This window comes from Ochotona curzoniae, unplaced genomic scaffold (genome assembly GCF_017591425.1).
Source record: "Ochotona curzoniae isolate NIBS_2020 unplaced genomic scaffold, NIBS_Ocur_1.0 scaffold_4701, whole genome shotgun sequence".
In the NCBI taxonomy this organism is placed as follows: domain Eukaryota; kingdom Metazoa; phylum Chordata; class Mammalia; order Lagomorpha; family Ochotonidae; genus Ochotona; species Ochotona curzoniae.
In genome coordinates, this window is record NW_024467122.1 from 67,633,002 (window position 1) to 67,647,792 (window position 14,791).

General features: G+C 51.4%; 1 protein-coding gene across 1 annotated transcript in view; it reads right to left on the reverse strand.

The window, feature by feature from the left end:
- CA12 (carbonic anhydrase 12) overlaps positions 1–12,625 on the reverse strand; it is a 43,629-nt gene extending 31,004 nt beyond the window's left edge. The window contains exons 1-2 of the mRNA XM_040969635.1: positions 12,499–12,625; positions 7,102–7,122 (exon numbers count right to left, since the gene is read on the reverse strand). Of these exons, the coding sequence (XP_040825569.1) occupies positions 7,102–7,122; positions 12,499–12,583 (106 nt within the window). The 5' untranslated portion in view covers positions 12,584–12,625. The remainder of the gene's footprint in view (positions 1–7,101; positions 7,123–12,498) is intronic.
- Positions 12,626–14,791: the final 2,166 nt, after the last annotated feature.

Here is a 14,791-nt window from a genome sequence, read left to right on the forward strand (position 1 = left end):
GCTTGTCATCATGACATTTGAGCTCAAGATCAAGGACAGACATCCGTAAACCAGAAGGATGACACCAAGGGGTGCCAGAGGTTTGTAGGTCAGAGAAGAACAGACATTTATTCAAGCCAGTCACCAGTTTGCCCCGGGCTTCCTGGTAGCCAAAACCAAAAGGGTAAATAGTCATTTGCATGACTACCTCAGACTTGCTACAAAACATTTTTGTTCCGCCAACTTGAAAGTCACCTTCTCTGCTTTCCCCACTTCTCCCACAGCTTCCAGGACAGGGAGCATTGAGGAGGCTTCAGAAGCAGCAGGTGCCTCGCCCCCACAGTTTGTCAACAACACCATAGGGTACACTAAAGCAGATCTCATCCTCATCCTCACCAAGGAGGCATGGCTGGGCCACATATTCCAGCTGATATCCTGTGTTAAGGACTGCAGAGCCATTTAGAAACTGAAGGTAAGCTGAACTATTTTATTTATTCAGTGTTATACCGGTTCCGAGCCAACTTCTACTGACACTAAGGGAAGGCACCCACTTGTGAGTTTTCCTTCCTGGTTGGCACAACCATCAATGCCCCGTTGGACACCTAGAAAGCTGGTTCCTTTTTTGTCAAGGAAAACTGTCGCCCACATCATGTCTAAGCTCCTTTGTTTATAAACACTTGAAATACTGACCTAACACCAGCAGAAAACCTGCATTGCAAGCCATAAACTGATGGGAGGTAGGAGAGAGCTATAATCCAAGTTCCCGTCATCTGTACATGCCACGTTGCACAAGAGCTCGCGCAAGTCACTGGTTTCATGGTTTTATGGTTGCAATGAATCGTGTCAGCTCCCTGATGGGATTTCTCAATGAGTATTTGTGGCACAGGTCCCAACCCTGGCTTCTGGGTGCTACTGATGGTGAACTGAGTCACATTTCAAGTTGCTCCAATGTGTGGAATGTGGGATGTGTCTCAGGGCCTTGACCCTGAGCAGCTGCTGCTGCCTGTTTAGTGTGCCTATGGTTCCAGGGCTCCATGGTGGTGCCTGTACTCTTTACCTCCTGGCTGACCTTGTCCTGAGCCCACCCACAGAGTCCTGTTGTTATATCTCCCGGTTCATTCTCTCCCTCATAGGAAAACAGGTGTGTGAACAGGCCTGGAGCTGCCTTCACATACTTGCCTTGAAGCCAGCCTTACTACTGGAAATCTCTCATCGGAGCAGGCTCATGGGGGAGCCCATATGCTGGGCTTATACGACTCCAAGCCCTGGTTGCTGAACCCTAACCCAAGACCCGTCCAATGGGCAAGGATCCAGAGCATGTGTCTCTCCCCTGGGAAACTCCAGCTGCATGACAGACAGAGATGGCTGTGATCACAGAACTGGACATCTGGTTCCTATGGGCCAGGAAAGAACTGGGGCAAGTAAATCCAGCTTTGCTCAGGTCCGAAGGAAAAGGCTGGAAAGAGCACTCTCTGGCTTTGTGAGGCTTCAGGGCCCTTGTGTGCCTTGTACCCAGTCAATTTCTTACTGCAAAAGGGAATCTCCTGAGAGCGTAAAAGGAAAGTGGGCTGTGAAAACTCCTGACAGAGCAGAGTGTGAGGAGGCAGGAGCCTCCTGATGTAGGAGAACCCAGGCATGCCACATCCTCACCAGGCCGCAAGGTGCTGCCCCACAGACCAACTCAGGTAGCCTGAATCGCAGCTCTCAGAGGCAAAGGGGAAGAGACTGATGGTGAGCTGTGCAAGGGACAAAGGGCTGCCCAGCTCTGGGCTAGCCTCTTCAGAAATCTATGGAAAATAGGGGATTAGGAAAAATCTTCACATAGATTGTGAAGTCTTTGTATGCCAAAAGAAACTCTTTTATTGCCATCCCCTCCCCAAACTTTTTAAAGTCCTCATATGTTTTTTTAAAGTTTTGTATTTGTTATTTATTTATTTGAAATGTAGGGTAACAGAAAGAGAAGGAGAGAAAGATCTTCCATTTGCTGCTTTTCTACCCTAATGCCCTCAGAAGTCAGGGCAGGACCAGGCTGAAGCCAGGAGCCAGGAACTCCATCCATGTGGCTGGCAGGGATCCAAGTATTTGAGCTATCACCTGCTACCTCCCAGGTGCTTTAGCAGGGAGCTGGATGGGAACAGAGGTAGGGCCGCATTCTAAGCCTTCTGCTGAGATGGGATGGGATGTGCCAAGTGGGGGTGTAACCTGCTACACCACCATGCCCTTCCATCCCCACCCTTGCATGAGTTTATTTGGTCCTCATCATAATCCTATAAAGCAAAACATCAGTTCCCAAACTTGGGCACCCAGTGGCCATGCAGCAAATGTCTAATTAGTGAATGTGCCTGAGGTGGGGTTGAGGATTTGCATTCCTAGCAGTGGCACATGGAGTCCAGATGATGCCTGTGCTGCTGGCCCCCAGAAACCACATGTTGAAAACCTGTTAGGCGCAGGATCACTCCCACTGTACCCCAGAAACAGAGGCCTAGAGAGAAGTGACTTCCCTAAGACCAGCGAGCCCAATCTGGCCAGCTACATCCGCAGAGGTCTTCCGGGTCCTGGGCTGTGCATGTCCTACTCCTTCCTCCTGGTTTGCCACTTCAGTCCCCAGGACAGTGCTCTTGTCTTCAGGCATTAATGACAGCTTCTTGCCTCTTTTTTAAAACTTCTTTATTATTATTATTTTTTTTGACAAACTTGACATAATTTGGGTAAAAATGTTCAAGCACTACAGGAAGATGGGTAAGACAATTAGTTCTATATTATTTCCTTAATATATCTGATGTAAAAGGAGATTTTAAGGGAGAAAGCTTCTTGCTTCTTTACTCAGAGTCTAAGGCACATTGTACATCCTGCAGCACAGGTAGATGGGCAACTCCAGGCCAGGCTCCTCCCTGGCACACGCACAAACCCTGACTCTGCCACTCAGGAAAGGTGAGAAATACAGAATCCAGGCTGGACAGACCTTGGATGTCACCACCTGCATTAGAAATGACTGCGACTAAAGCCCAGATTCCACAAATGAGTGGGGGTTGGGTGACCAGTCACCAGGGCAATCATGAGACTCGGGAACAGGAATTGAGTTCCCTGCCCCATTGTCATGGCCACCAAAGCCTGACCTCCCACTCAAGGTCACACGATGCCACTCCCAGCCTCTATACACAGCATCCACTTGTAGTTCTTCGTGATTGGGGAGGGTGTGTAGGACCTGACCAGGTCCCAGCAGAGAGGCAGGACAGGGGACAGCCACAGACCAGGGCCTGCAACACCCAAAGGATGTGACAATGAGGTTTGCTCCATGGAGCAGACTGTCCCTGATTTCCAAAGGAAATTCTTTAAGATCCAAGGATCTACAATCAGAGAAGAACCAAGAGATGGAGCAAAAATAGCAGCACTTGGGGCTCCAGGCAGTGCTTGGGGCACACAGAGTCTTGCCATTGCACTCTCAAGCCAAACCACCATCATTCCAGAGTTCCCTGCCAGACTGGGGAGTGGCAATGGGGTAAGATGAAGGCTGGTCTCAAGGCTGCCTCATGGAAGGTGGGACTTGCCCAGGAAAGGAGCCCTTGGCATCCAGGTTCCTCTGCCACCTAGCTCCCTGAGGGTTTGTCACCCTTGTCCCAGCTCACGCACCAACAGTGGCACCTGTCTGCTTCTGATGTCCTCCAAGCTGGTGATACACGGTGTCTGTCTCTGCTCGTGGGATGTGCTCTTGGTCTGTGAGTCCCAAGCCCGTCATGCTTTCGGCTGCTCTGTGGCACTGGGCACACCAAGTTTCTGCATTATTTTCTTGGGCAAGTGGTAAAGATGATGTCAGGGCAAGGATGACCTCCCTGGCAAGCTGGGAATTCTGTGCTCTCCACCCCAGTACTATACAACACAGAAAGTACCTGCACCCTACCTAAACGGTTGGTTGGATTTCCACTAACTGAGCACAGCCCCATGTCCAGGAATGGAATCTGACCAGTACCTGACTCCTGGGGCCGCCTTCCAGCCCTTCTCCCACTGTGCCCCTCCCCCAGCAAGGCCTTGCTCCTCTGACTTTCCACAGCTTTCATGAACTTTAGAGGGCTGGAGTTTGTCCCCGGCTCACATGACAAACTGGCCCACAGCTACCCTTCAGTTCAAAGCAGGTGAAGCCACCCTGTTCAGCAGGATGAATTTGGGGCTGTTTTCCAAAAGGGAGAGTCCAGTTTCATCTCCCAGTCTTCCTTTGTTCTCATAACTGAGCCTCAGCAAGCCTAAGCCCAGCATAAACTCTCTCTCACACACACAGAGAGAACTGCTGCTGAGCCCAATGCTACTGTCAGATTGTCCTCCCTGTGGGGAGGCTGCCACCAAGGTCGTCTGGTGACTCTGTGCCAGGGGCAGGGAGGAGACTCCCATTCCATGTCCTAGAAGTTCCTGCATGTCCTCCTAGAAGTCCCTGCATGTGCACAGGCAGCAGGAGGGCCCAGGGCAGGATGACTCAGCAGTGCCTACGTGCAGAGGAGCCGAGCTCTGAGCTCTGGGAAAAACACTATGTGGCATTTGGTGGGACTTGCCCCAGCCAGCACAGCACTTACCATTGGGAAATGGCTTCCCCTGCAGCATCTACACTGGGCCCTCTGTTTTCACCTGTGCATGCTGAGCTACCAGCCTGGACCTGTTGGCTTCCAAAGCTGTCTTCCAGCTGGTCTTCCCGTCTCATCCTTCACCCCACCCCCGCCCCACAGGCTGAGTGTGCATCCCATGTGCCCACCTCGCTAATACACTCCACCCTGGCCTTCGGGCTTCCCCCAGGCATGTCCCCACACCTGGGCAGAGCAGCCCTCTTACCAGGAGCCCTGTCATGGTCAGGCAGCAATTAGGAGTTTCTGCAGTGTCTCTGGGTGCCCCCATAACCCTCATTCTGCCCTGGGACTAGAACAGAGGCAGCAAGCCTCCACAGACACATGGCTTGTTTTTCCTGCAGGAGATACAGGACAGCTTACCCGCTCTGACTCCTGGGCTAGAAAGATATTGAGAGCCACCAGGTTAGTGATGCCCTTATAGAGTGGGCTTCCCATGGGAGGGAGGGCCACATTGCAGTGCAGTGCCTTAAGTTACCACCTACAGCACCAGCATCCCTTATAGGCACTAGTTGAAGTTCCAGCTGTTTCACTTTCTGATCCAGCTCCCTGCTAATGGCCTGGGAAAGCAGTGGAGGATGGCCCAAGTGCTTGGGCCCCTGTGCCCACATGGAAGACCCAGAAGTTCCTGACTCTTGGCTTCAGCTTGGCTCAGCCCTGGCCATTGTGGCCATTTGGAGACAAACCAACACATAAAAGATCTCTCTTTCTCTGCCCCTTTCTCTTTGTCACTCTATGTTTCAAATAATTAAATACCGGATTTTAAACACTTCTGGTTCTTAGGAGAATGTTTTAAAAATGTTTTAAAAAATACAGGTTTATCAGGCTCTGCCTCACCCAGGTCCAAGCTAAGGTGTTAAAATATGCATTTTTGCAACATATTCCAGGTGATTTTGCTGTGTAGGTGAGACTAAGCTATGTTTAAGATGTCCAATGGAGACACATGATCCTCCAGGTTGCAGACAGGGATCCAAGCCCAGAGGGCTCCAGTGCCTTCTTGAGGGTCACACGGAATGAGGCCTGGAACCTGAGTCCCACCTGTGTTCTCACTGCCACCTCCCCTCACACAAAGCCCACCCACTCTGCCACTGCTTCAGCCAGGTCTCCTGCCCTGTGACCTGGGCCAGAGTCCCTTCTTGCCTCCCATCCCAGGTTCCTACCCTCACACACTGGGCACCCCGATCCCTGCCTCGTTCCTTCTGAGACGCTGCTTCCCTCTCTGCCCTTCCAGTCGGTTTACAGGACGAAGTGAGGCAGGCCTGCATGTCTCCCCTCAGAGCCTGTTGCCCCGACAAAGCCTTCTCCACATGCCCCCTGCAGAGACCATTTTGCTCGTCTTTCCTTCTCTTCCTCGTCCACTCCTGTTGTGCCCTCACTGCCTCCGCCAACAGCACTTCTTCCCCATCTCTCCTCCTCTGCCCTCCTGCTCTGGGAAGCCTTCCTCCGTTTCTCCATCCAGCCCAGACTGCGCATCCTCCACCGAGCAGAGCACTGAAACGTTTCTTTATTCTGTCATTACTCCCTCTTACATTTGGCTTTGAACTGTTGAACGCCAAGTAATTAATTCCCAACTACAGTCCACAGCCTCCCCTTCTAATTATCCACCCACTTAGCAAGGTGCCTGCACATAACAAGCCCACAAGGGATGATATTAACAGCAGCCAAACTACTCTGCTGGGCTGGAGTTGAGGAGACCTTGGCCCAAAGGCAGCTGGCTGGTCGGTTCACTGACTTTTCTGTGCCTCTTGGGCTAAGGGACATACAAAAGGTAGCGCTCTGCAAATTGAGGTCAGATCTCTGCCTGGGCAGTGCTTCCATCACAGTAATCAGTAACTTCCCCACCCTGCAGTCACCAGCTCATGGCCAGTCAACACATATCCCTTGGCTTTAACTTTGGTGGCACACCTCCACTAGCCTTGAATACCTCCTGGGCCATGGAGGTCAGTTCTGAGTTCTTACATGCCAAAACAATGTGTGCAGTTCCTCTTCTGTGACTGTGCTCCTAGGAAGACATCTTGCACCTGCCAGAGGCCCCAGGCACTTGGCTTCCTGTCCACTGACCCAGGGCACATTTGGCACTCCTCTTTTTGCCTATAAGGCTAGTATCCCCGCCCAACCCTAGCACACACACCTGTCTTGAGCTAAAGACTGGCCATTGCCTCTTCCTCTATTTCTTGACTTAGAAACTTGTCAAAAGGAAGTTAATTTTAGACATTACTGACAGCTTAAGTTCTGGGGTCTGAGCCAAACTTTCAGAAAGGGGTCCTTTATTCTTTATTTCCTGTAAGATAAATGCCCTTCAAGGGAGGAAGATACTTTTCTACCCAGGTACCTGCAGTTTGCATGAAACCGTTCTTTGGACACGCTGCCCCCACATCAGCCATCTGCGCACAGCTCTTCTGCCCCTCTCCACCTTCACTCCCCCCTCCCAAATCATTGTCACAGAGCATGCAGTTTCTAGATTTCTCATTATATACAGCCATCTCCTCCAAAAGTATTTAAAATTGTTACTTACCAACATAGGTCCACTTGGATCCTGCAAAGAACAGAACAGAGCAAGTGAATACAATTGTAGTGAATGCATTAGGGGACATGCTATAGATTGAAACATTCTAGAAAAGAGGTGGGTACACAGAAATGAAAATTGGTGCTGAGTCTATATCAGAAGAGCAGCTGCTCTGAGCAACTGGGTCCAGACAGAGGATGGGACAGTGAGTCTGCAGGGCCTGGGAATTCCAGAGGGACCCTGCCATTTTCAGTAGATGTCCCTGAGCCACCCAGACATCATCACAGAGCCAAACTTCGTCATCTGCCTAGGTGCTAACAGACATGGTTAAAAACCCAAAGCCAAGGCCTGCACTTGGTATGGAGGTTCAGAGGCCTTAAGTCCCAGCTCTGCTCTGATTCCAGCTCCCAGGAATACACCCCCTTGGGAAACAGCAGTAATGGCAAGTAGCTGGGTTTCTGTTATCCAGCTGAGAACCCTAGTTTGAGTTCCTGGCTCCTGGTTTCAGCCTGCTCCATCCCCAACTGTTGCCAGCATTTGGGGGCATAAACCCACAGATGAAAGATGTCTTTCTCTACCCCTACACTACCTGTACCTCCACCTTGCAAAAACAAAACAAAAGAAACTGCCCAAAGCCATCCAGGTATAATCCAGGGAAAGCTCTTCCTCTCAGCCTACCTTCCTGCTTCCACTGGATCCCTGGCTTACGGGGAGCACTGTATGCCCTTGCATGGTACTGCTGTGTGCACGTATGCATCCCCTCTGCCTCCCTCCCCCTCTCTCCAACCCAGACTTGGGCTGCTGGAAACCTACTCCTGTACCTTGCTCATCTGACTATGCACCCCGGAGAACAGATCACATTCCTCTCTGCAGAAGCCGCTGCCTGCATGGGAGCTGTCAGGGAAGTGTGGCAGTTCTCCTCACTCTGCCTGCACACTCTCCCTCCTGGCCTCCAGAAGGAGACAGAGGCCCTGAGTCCAGAACCATCCCAGGAGGGGGCTGTGCACCACTCCACAACCTTCTTTCCTCTTCTGGTACTTCTGTGATTACAAGGACACACCTAGAACAGGACGAAGCTCACGTCCCCTGTCTCTCTTGGGAATTTCTTCCCAGTTAAGTTTAGCCAGCCAGTGAGCACATGGGGACATTGGCTACCCAAGCCAGTGATGGTGTCTAAAAAGTAAAAGAAGTGGTTTGTGACTTGTGATGACTGATTGATTTTTTTTTTTTTTTGAGAGAGAGAGAGAGAGACAGACTGGGCAGAGGGAAGAGATCTCTCATTTGCTGATTCACTTCCATGGGTGTTCATAGTAGCTGGGACTGGGGTTGGGATTATCACCCAGGTCTCCCATGTGGATGACAGGGATCCAAGTCCTTAAGGCAGAGTCTGCATTCACAGGGAGATAACTTTAGGAGCTGGAGCTAAAAATGGAATCTAGTCATTTGCATTTGAGATGTGCGCATCTTACTATACTGCAAGGCCTAGTGCTTCATTTATTTATTTTCCCTTGTTTAGTTACTTTACTCTCATTTTGTTAGTGTTCTGCTTATTGTCATTGCTTCAGTGATTTTCATTAATTTTGTTTTAAATTTCATTGGGGATTTTAACCCAGTAATACTTATACATAGTTTTGAAAGTCAGCTGTTACTAGAAGGCTTTTTAATAAAAATATCAGCCCGTGATACCTCCTAGCTATTTATCTGCTCTCTAAGGCAACTACTTTGAATCCTCTTCTTTTTTCTTAATGTGACTTTTGTTTTGATTTTTAATTTGAGAGATAGAGAAACAATTTATCCATTAGTTAATTCCCCAGATGCCCACAGTGGCCAGGACTAGGGCGAAAAGCTGGGAGCTAATCCAATCCAGCTCTCACCACCACCTGCCAGGATCTTGAATCCTCACCACTGCCCCTGGGGCTGCACCAACAGAAAGCTAAAGTCAGGAGCCTTGACCAGAATCTGAAACCAAGAACCACTGATATGCCTGGCAGGTGCCTTAGCCTCCAGGCTAATGCCTACTGCTGAGTCCTCTGTAAACAATCCTTTGAGAATTCTCTCCTTGCACCCCTATTACATGCTTATTTAGATTTTTTTAAGGCTTGGACATTATTTATTGACATTCTACCTTGGAATGGAAAGACTGAGGTCTCTCTCAGGGATCCACAACCCATCACCTCTTTTTATAGGCAAGGAGGGAGAAAGTCCATGGAGAGGAGGTGGACCTGCCTAAAAACACGTGCTTCAAAGCCTTGACCTTCAACTTTTGGTTCCTGAGAACTCAGGCAGTGTTTCCCGTTCCTTTTCACCCTTCAGAGGAGGAGTGGGGAAGGCCAGGATCCTTAGAGGATCTTTCTGTATTATAAGCCTTTTTTCCACGTAAATGCCCTCAGATGCAAAGGTTTCTTGTCAGTCTCTGGAGATCTACAGACCCCTCTGTCCTCAATCTGCTGTGGACCCCATGGGAAGTGACTCCATGGTTCACCTCACCAAATTAGCTTCTGGATAAAGATGGTCAGGGATGTGGGGAAAGCCAACCTGTAGTGTGCCTGATGTGTGTCAGCAACCATTTTTTTTGACACAGAAATAAAAACACATGCAGAAAAGGCATTGCCTTGGAGCTAAGCTAGGGACAGATCTCAAACCCCTTTTCTGGACAGTTCCCCACCATCACTAGTGTTCTGTTGGCAGGGTTCATTAGTAGAACACTACTGTGGAGTCCAGAGGCATAGGAAGTCAGATTGTTGCCCTTTTGCCAGACAGAGAACTTGGAGGTGAGGGCTGTAAAGTGTCACCATTTCCTGGCCACCCTGAGGCCTCCAGAAAAGCTGTTCCCTCTTTGGCCAGGAACTTCCATGTCTCCTGCCCCCAGAGTGGATCACAGACTCAACACCTTGCCTCTCTTGCCGCCCTTCCAAGGCTCACCAAGCTGAGGTTTTCCCTGGCCCCAGAGCTCCCACCCTCAGGTGAGGCACCAGCAGAAGGTTCTGGAAAGCTCAGGGACAAATGTTACCTAGGGGACCAGGCCCCACGTGATAATACAGGTCTGTGGGTTAGGGACACTGACCTCTTTTACCCTCCTCTTTCTGAGAATGCCTGTTTGGGGTGTCTAGGTCTCTGGGTTTAACAGAGAGTATCTGTAAGAGCTCTGGGACCCTAGGAAAGGCAAGAAGCCACACTGTGAAGGGGCCGGACCTGCACTGGTTCATGTCAGCTCAGATCTGACCTCAGGGAGACTTTGAACAACAGTGCATACCCAGGTGTTTCAGGAATGGCACCTCCAGGCTCGCAGCCTCTCGCTTTAGGATTTATAGCAACCTTAACAGGATTTAACTGAGGCAGGGCCAGGCTATAGCCTTAGCACTTCCTGAGGGAACAGGCCCTTCACCACCAAAAAAAGGTCATGAGTTCCTTGGGCCCTCAGCCCCAGTGCCTGTTAGACCTGTAGGCCCAGCTCGCCGAGGACAGGGAATGTCTTGGGAGAAGGTATTTATTAAGATCCAGATCAGAAGTACAGGGGCCCTGCCTGCTTTCTGGCCTTTCTGGGTGCCAGAACCTATTGGTTCCCAACACCCACCAGCATCCACATGGCCTGGGACTGCCCAGCTCCCCGCACCATCACGGGAAGGTCACCTAGCAGCCACAACCTGAGGACTCTCCCAAGACACCTGGCTCCACACTCTCCCCCCACTCCCACAGCCTGGTCCCCAACCATGCTTCCTCTCTCCCTGCCCCAGACATTTGTCTTGGATGCTCACCAATGCCCTAGGCCAGGGGCCAACCCACTCTGACTCTATTCCTCAGCTGAAAGCTCTGACCCACCCCTCCCCACTACCCCCAGCCTTGGGTTAATACTGACAGCATTCACCTTAGTGGGTTTGTTTGTTTCTTGTTTTGACCTTGTCCACTGAGGCAGTCAAAAAGCCAGGAGACCTGCAGGAGCAATGGGTGGACAGGCTGACCATGCCATGTAAGGGCAGCTGGGGTTTCTAATGCCAGCTTCCCCTACCTCAGCTCCCAACAGGGGCCCAGGGAAAGGCTGGAAAGTGTGGGGTGAGGGGTAGGAGGGGTACAACCACTCCAAGTGAAGGGGCAAGGAGTTCTCAGAATAGGATAGGAAGGGGAGGGGGCAACAAAGGGCAATATCTGGAAGCTGCTTGGGAGGACAAAGGCAATTTCTATGGGGATAAAAATAAAATGTTGATTTCAAAGCAGAGCTCAATCACACCGAGAGTGCAGTTTAAAAAAAAAAAATCGATCTCCACTTCTCTGAGGCTATAACTCCTCTCTCTCTCTCCCACCTTCTGCATCTCCCTGGGACCACGTGAGGAAAATAGTGTTAGGCATGCCATGTAGCTAGTAAGACCAGAATTTAATTAAGAGCAATATCATAGCTCAGCCTGGCTGCCCTGCCTGCCCCATGGGCATCAAGAGGAAAGGTGGCTCTGGACTTTGATGCCCATGGGCAGGACCAGTGCACGCCCAGCCAGGGAGCATGCATTTGGAGCCGCTACAGTCCCCTTGGGTTCTAGAATTGTTTCAGCTCAGCCTGCGTCCAGGAACCAGTGGCACTCACAGGTGTCCCTACAGCCTGAGTCAAATTCAGTCAAGGGTAGGAGTCCCCATCTATTCCCAGGGAAGCTCTCACAAAAGCCAGCGTCTACTCCACCAGGAAAAAAAAAATGCCCCCAGCTGTTGGAGAAGCAGCAGGTAAAAGCTCAGCACTCTCAATTCCTCACAAGAGTAACTAACCCAGCCTTGGCCCCTCACAGTCACCCAGCAGTCCCAGGGGGACCAGCCACCATCACCATCTCCAGCCACCTTCCTGGGCACCCTCCGGCTCCAGCCCTTTGGGGCTCCAGGTCATAATTACAGTCAGAAATGAGGTATGTGCCTATGTGCATACACATGTACCTTTAGGACAGTGGAGCCCTTCTGGAGAAAAACAGTGATTAAGACTGGGATGCCTCATCCCTGCAACCTGGAGGTGAAACTTCACTGGGAAGAGTCCTTCTTTCCCATCTCCACCCATGAAAAGCACCTGCCCCATCTGAGGACTCTGAGCTGGAGACTGGAGACCCTTCCTGGCTATCACCGGGCTCAGAGGGATGATCCCTTTGCGGCTATCTACAGGTAGATTCAATCACAAAACTGGCTAGCCAGTCCCCAAACCATATCTCCAGTGCCAGGGTGCTCAATGAACACCAAACTCCTTAACGCGTGCTTCCCGCCACAACCACAACCAGAGCAGGTCCTGCGTCCCAACCAGCCAAACCAGCCCGAAAAATATGCACTCTTTGATCCCACTCCTTTCCCGCTCTCCCAGCAATGATTTTCCCCAAATCCGTGGGTGCTGCTAGGGCTGGGCGCTCAGAACAGTTAAGAGAGAGAAACAGGCAGAAACTCTACCGTTCAGCGGGGCTGGGCTGCAAGGCGGCAGCTGAGCGATCACCAGCAGGAGAACGGTGGCTGGGCACAAACTGCCCACCGGCATCTTCGGTGCCCTGTCCGGCCGACAGGAGTGAGCTGACAGTGCTCTCTGGCTCGTTCCTGGCCTCGGGCAGCAGCGAAGCACAGGGCAGCAGCGCGGCTCAGGGCAGCACTCAGAAATGGCTGGGCGCGCAGCTGGACCGTGTGCGCGGCTCAGGTGCCTTGGCGAGCTTGTAGCTCTTTGGGCTCCTGGCTCCCGCCCCTAGGCTGGTTTTATGGAGCTGCTCAGCCCCCGAGCACGTGATTCATCGTGCAGGTGGGGACAGGACAGCCAGCCTTCCCCAGGGCCTGGGCCCCAGATCTGAAGCTGGCTGTAGCCCTTGGCTTCAGGCGCGCGGAACCGCGCCGAGGAGTCTTGGCTAGCCCGGGAACCTGGTTTGGTAGAGCTGCCGGCAGGCGTGGGCGGGACCCGCTTGCCTCTTCCCGGCCAGGAAGGGTGTATCTCCTGAAGGGTTCAGTGCCTGTGGTTGCAATCTGTTGCTGCTTGTCGGTGCTCAGAAGCCCACTAAAGGGCAATGCCTTAAGAGACACAAGCTAGGAACTGAATTCAAATTCTGTTATTTGCGAATGATAGAGTTATTCCTAACCAGGGAGGCCCAGGAGAGGATTCCTCCCCTGCGGTGGTGCAGTGGGCAAGGACTTCTGTTATTTCCTGAGCCCCAACTACATACTGGGCACTGTTCAGGGCATCGTGCTGGAGGGTCTGGATCATCCCCGGCACATCAGCTGGAGCTCATTCCTGCCCACTTCCCTCACCTAGGAGTGTTCTTGAACACACATACCCGCGTCTGTCTCGCCCCTTGTGCCCATGGTCATCACCCCTCTGTATTTAGCCCAGGTCTAGTTGCTGAGTCAGAGATCTCCTGCACACACTGCTGGCCCTTGCTGTTCCCAGCGCTGAGGTTTTTTGTGCTTCTGGCCTCCCTAGACCACTATCTGCATTGGCTCAGTGTCCTTCCCCTGGGTGCCCCGTCCCACGCACGTTGCCTAGAACCCAAGGGCTGTGAAGGTGTCCATCCCATTGCCCGCCATCCTAGTACTTACTTGATCCCTGGGTTTGTGTCCTGGCCCATCATCACACCCTCTTGTTGGCTGTGACCATCCCTCTGCAATTTCATTCTGGTCCTGGCCCTTGGCCCAAGCAGACCCTTGGACTGGCCCAAGTGTTCCGGTGAAGCCACCAGTAGTTCTGGAAGGACTGAACAACCTCCCTGCCAAGAACCACCAGGAAGTAGGATGCTACCTACATTCCAAACAGTTACTACTCTAATCCCCATCCACACGACTGGGTGTGGACTTTGAAATGGCCTTCAGGGAGTTATTAACAATAATCACTTTGTTCCAGCACCTCCAGACTGCAGTGGTATTCAAGAGGACCTTTCCTGCCATGAGTGAGCAAAGCATGTTCTGCTGTGATGCTTGTTCTTGGCCCTCATCTTGTCCCACAAGTAGTTTGTGTAGGAGTTGAGTGGGTGCAAGGGCTCAGAGAGGAGCTGCTGCAGGTTCAGAGACAATGGAGGTGAAGTTACTTTGCCCTGAAGTTCCCCACCCAAAGGTAAATGGGACAAACTTTACAGTGGCTCTCCTGCCCCACATGCTTTCCCTTTGTGTTTGGCTGAACATTAAGTCCAGTTGCTTCTGGAGCACACGGGAGGAGGAGCAGAGGCAGGCTCATTAGGACAGTAGGGCTCGAGTGTGAGCTGGGCTTTCTGGCCAGAAAGAAGAGGACTGGAGTGTTTACCATATGGCTATATTGGAAACCAGGTTCATTAGTATAAAATAAGTGCCATGAGGAAGACACAGAGAATGAAGCAGAGTCTACCCCAAGTCAGAGAGAGTGGGGAAGGAAGCACAAAGGGGTAGGCATTGTGCTATAACAAGTTAAGCTGAGATCTGAGTGCCTTGTTTGAGTCCCAGCTACTCTACTTCCAATCTAGCTTCCTGCTTGTGTATCTGGCAGCAGCAGATGATGGCCCAAGTGCTGAGATAGGGTGGAGTTCCTGGCTCATGACTTTGGCTTGGCCTAACTGCAGCCGTGGCAGGCAGAGAGAAGATCTTGCACTCTCCTCTTTCAAATAAATAAGTAGATCTTTTTATAAGGAAGCATTCAAGCAGAATGCCAAGTCTACCCTCCACTCCATCCTGCATCCTCTGCACCCCCCAATAACACAAACCTAACCAGCTTTTGTTTTCCACTCTGGGACTCCTTTGC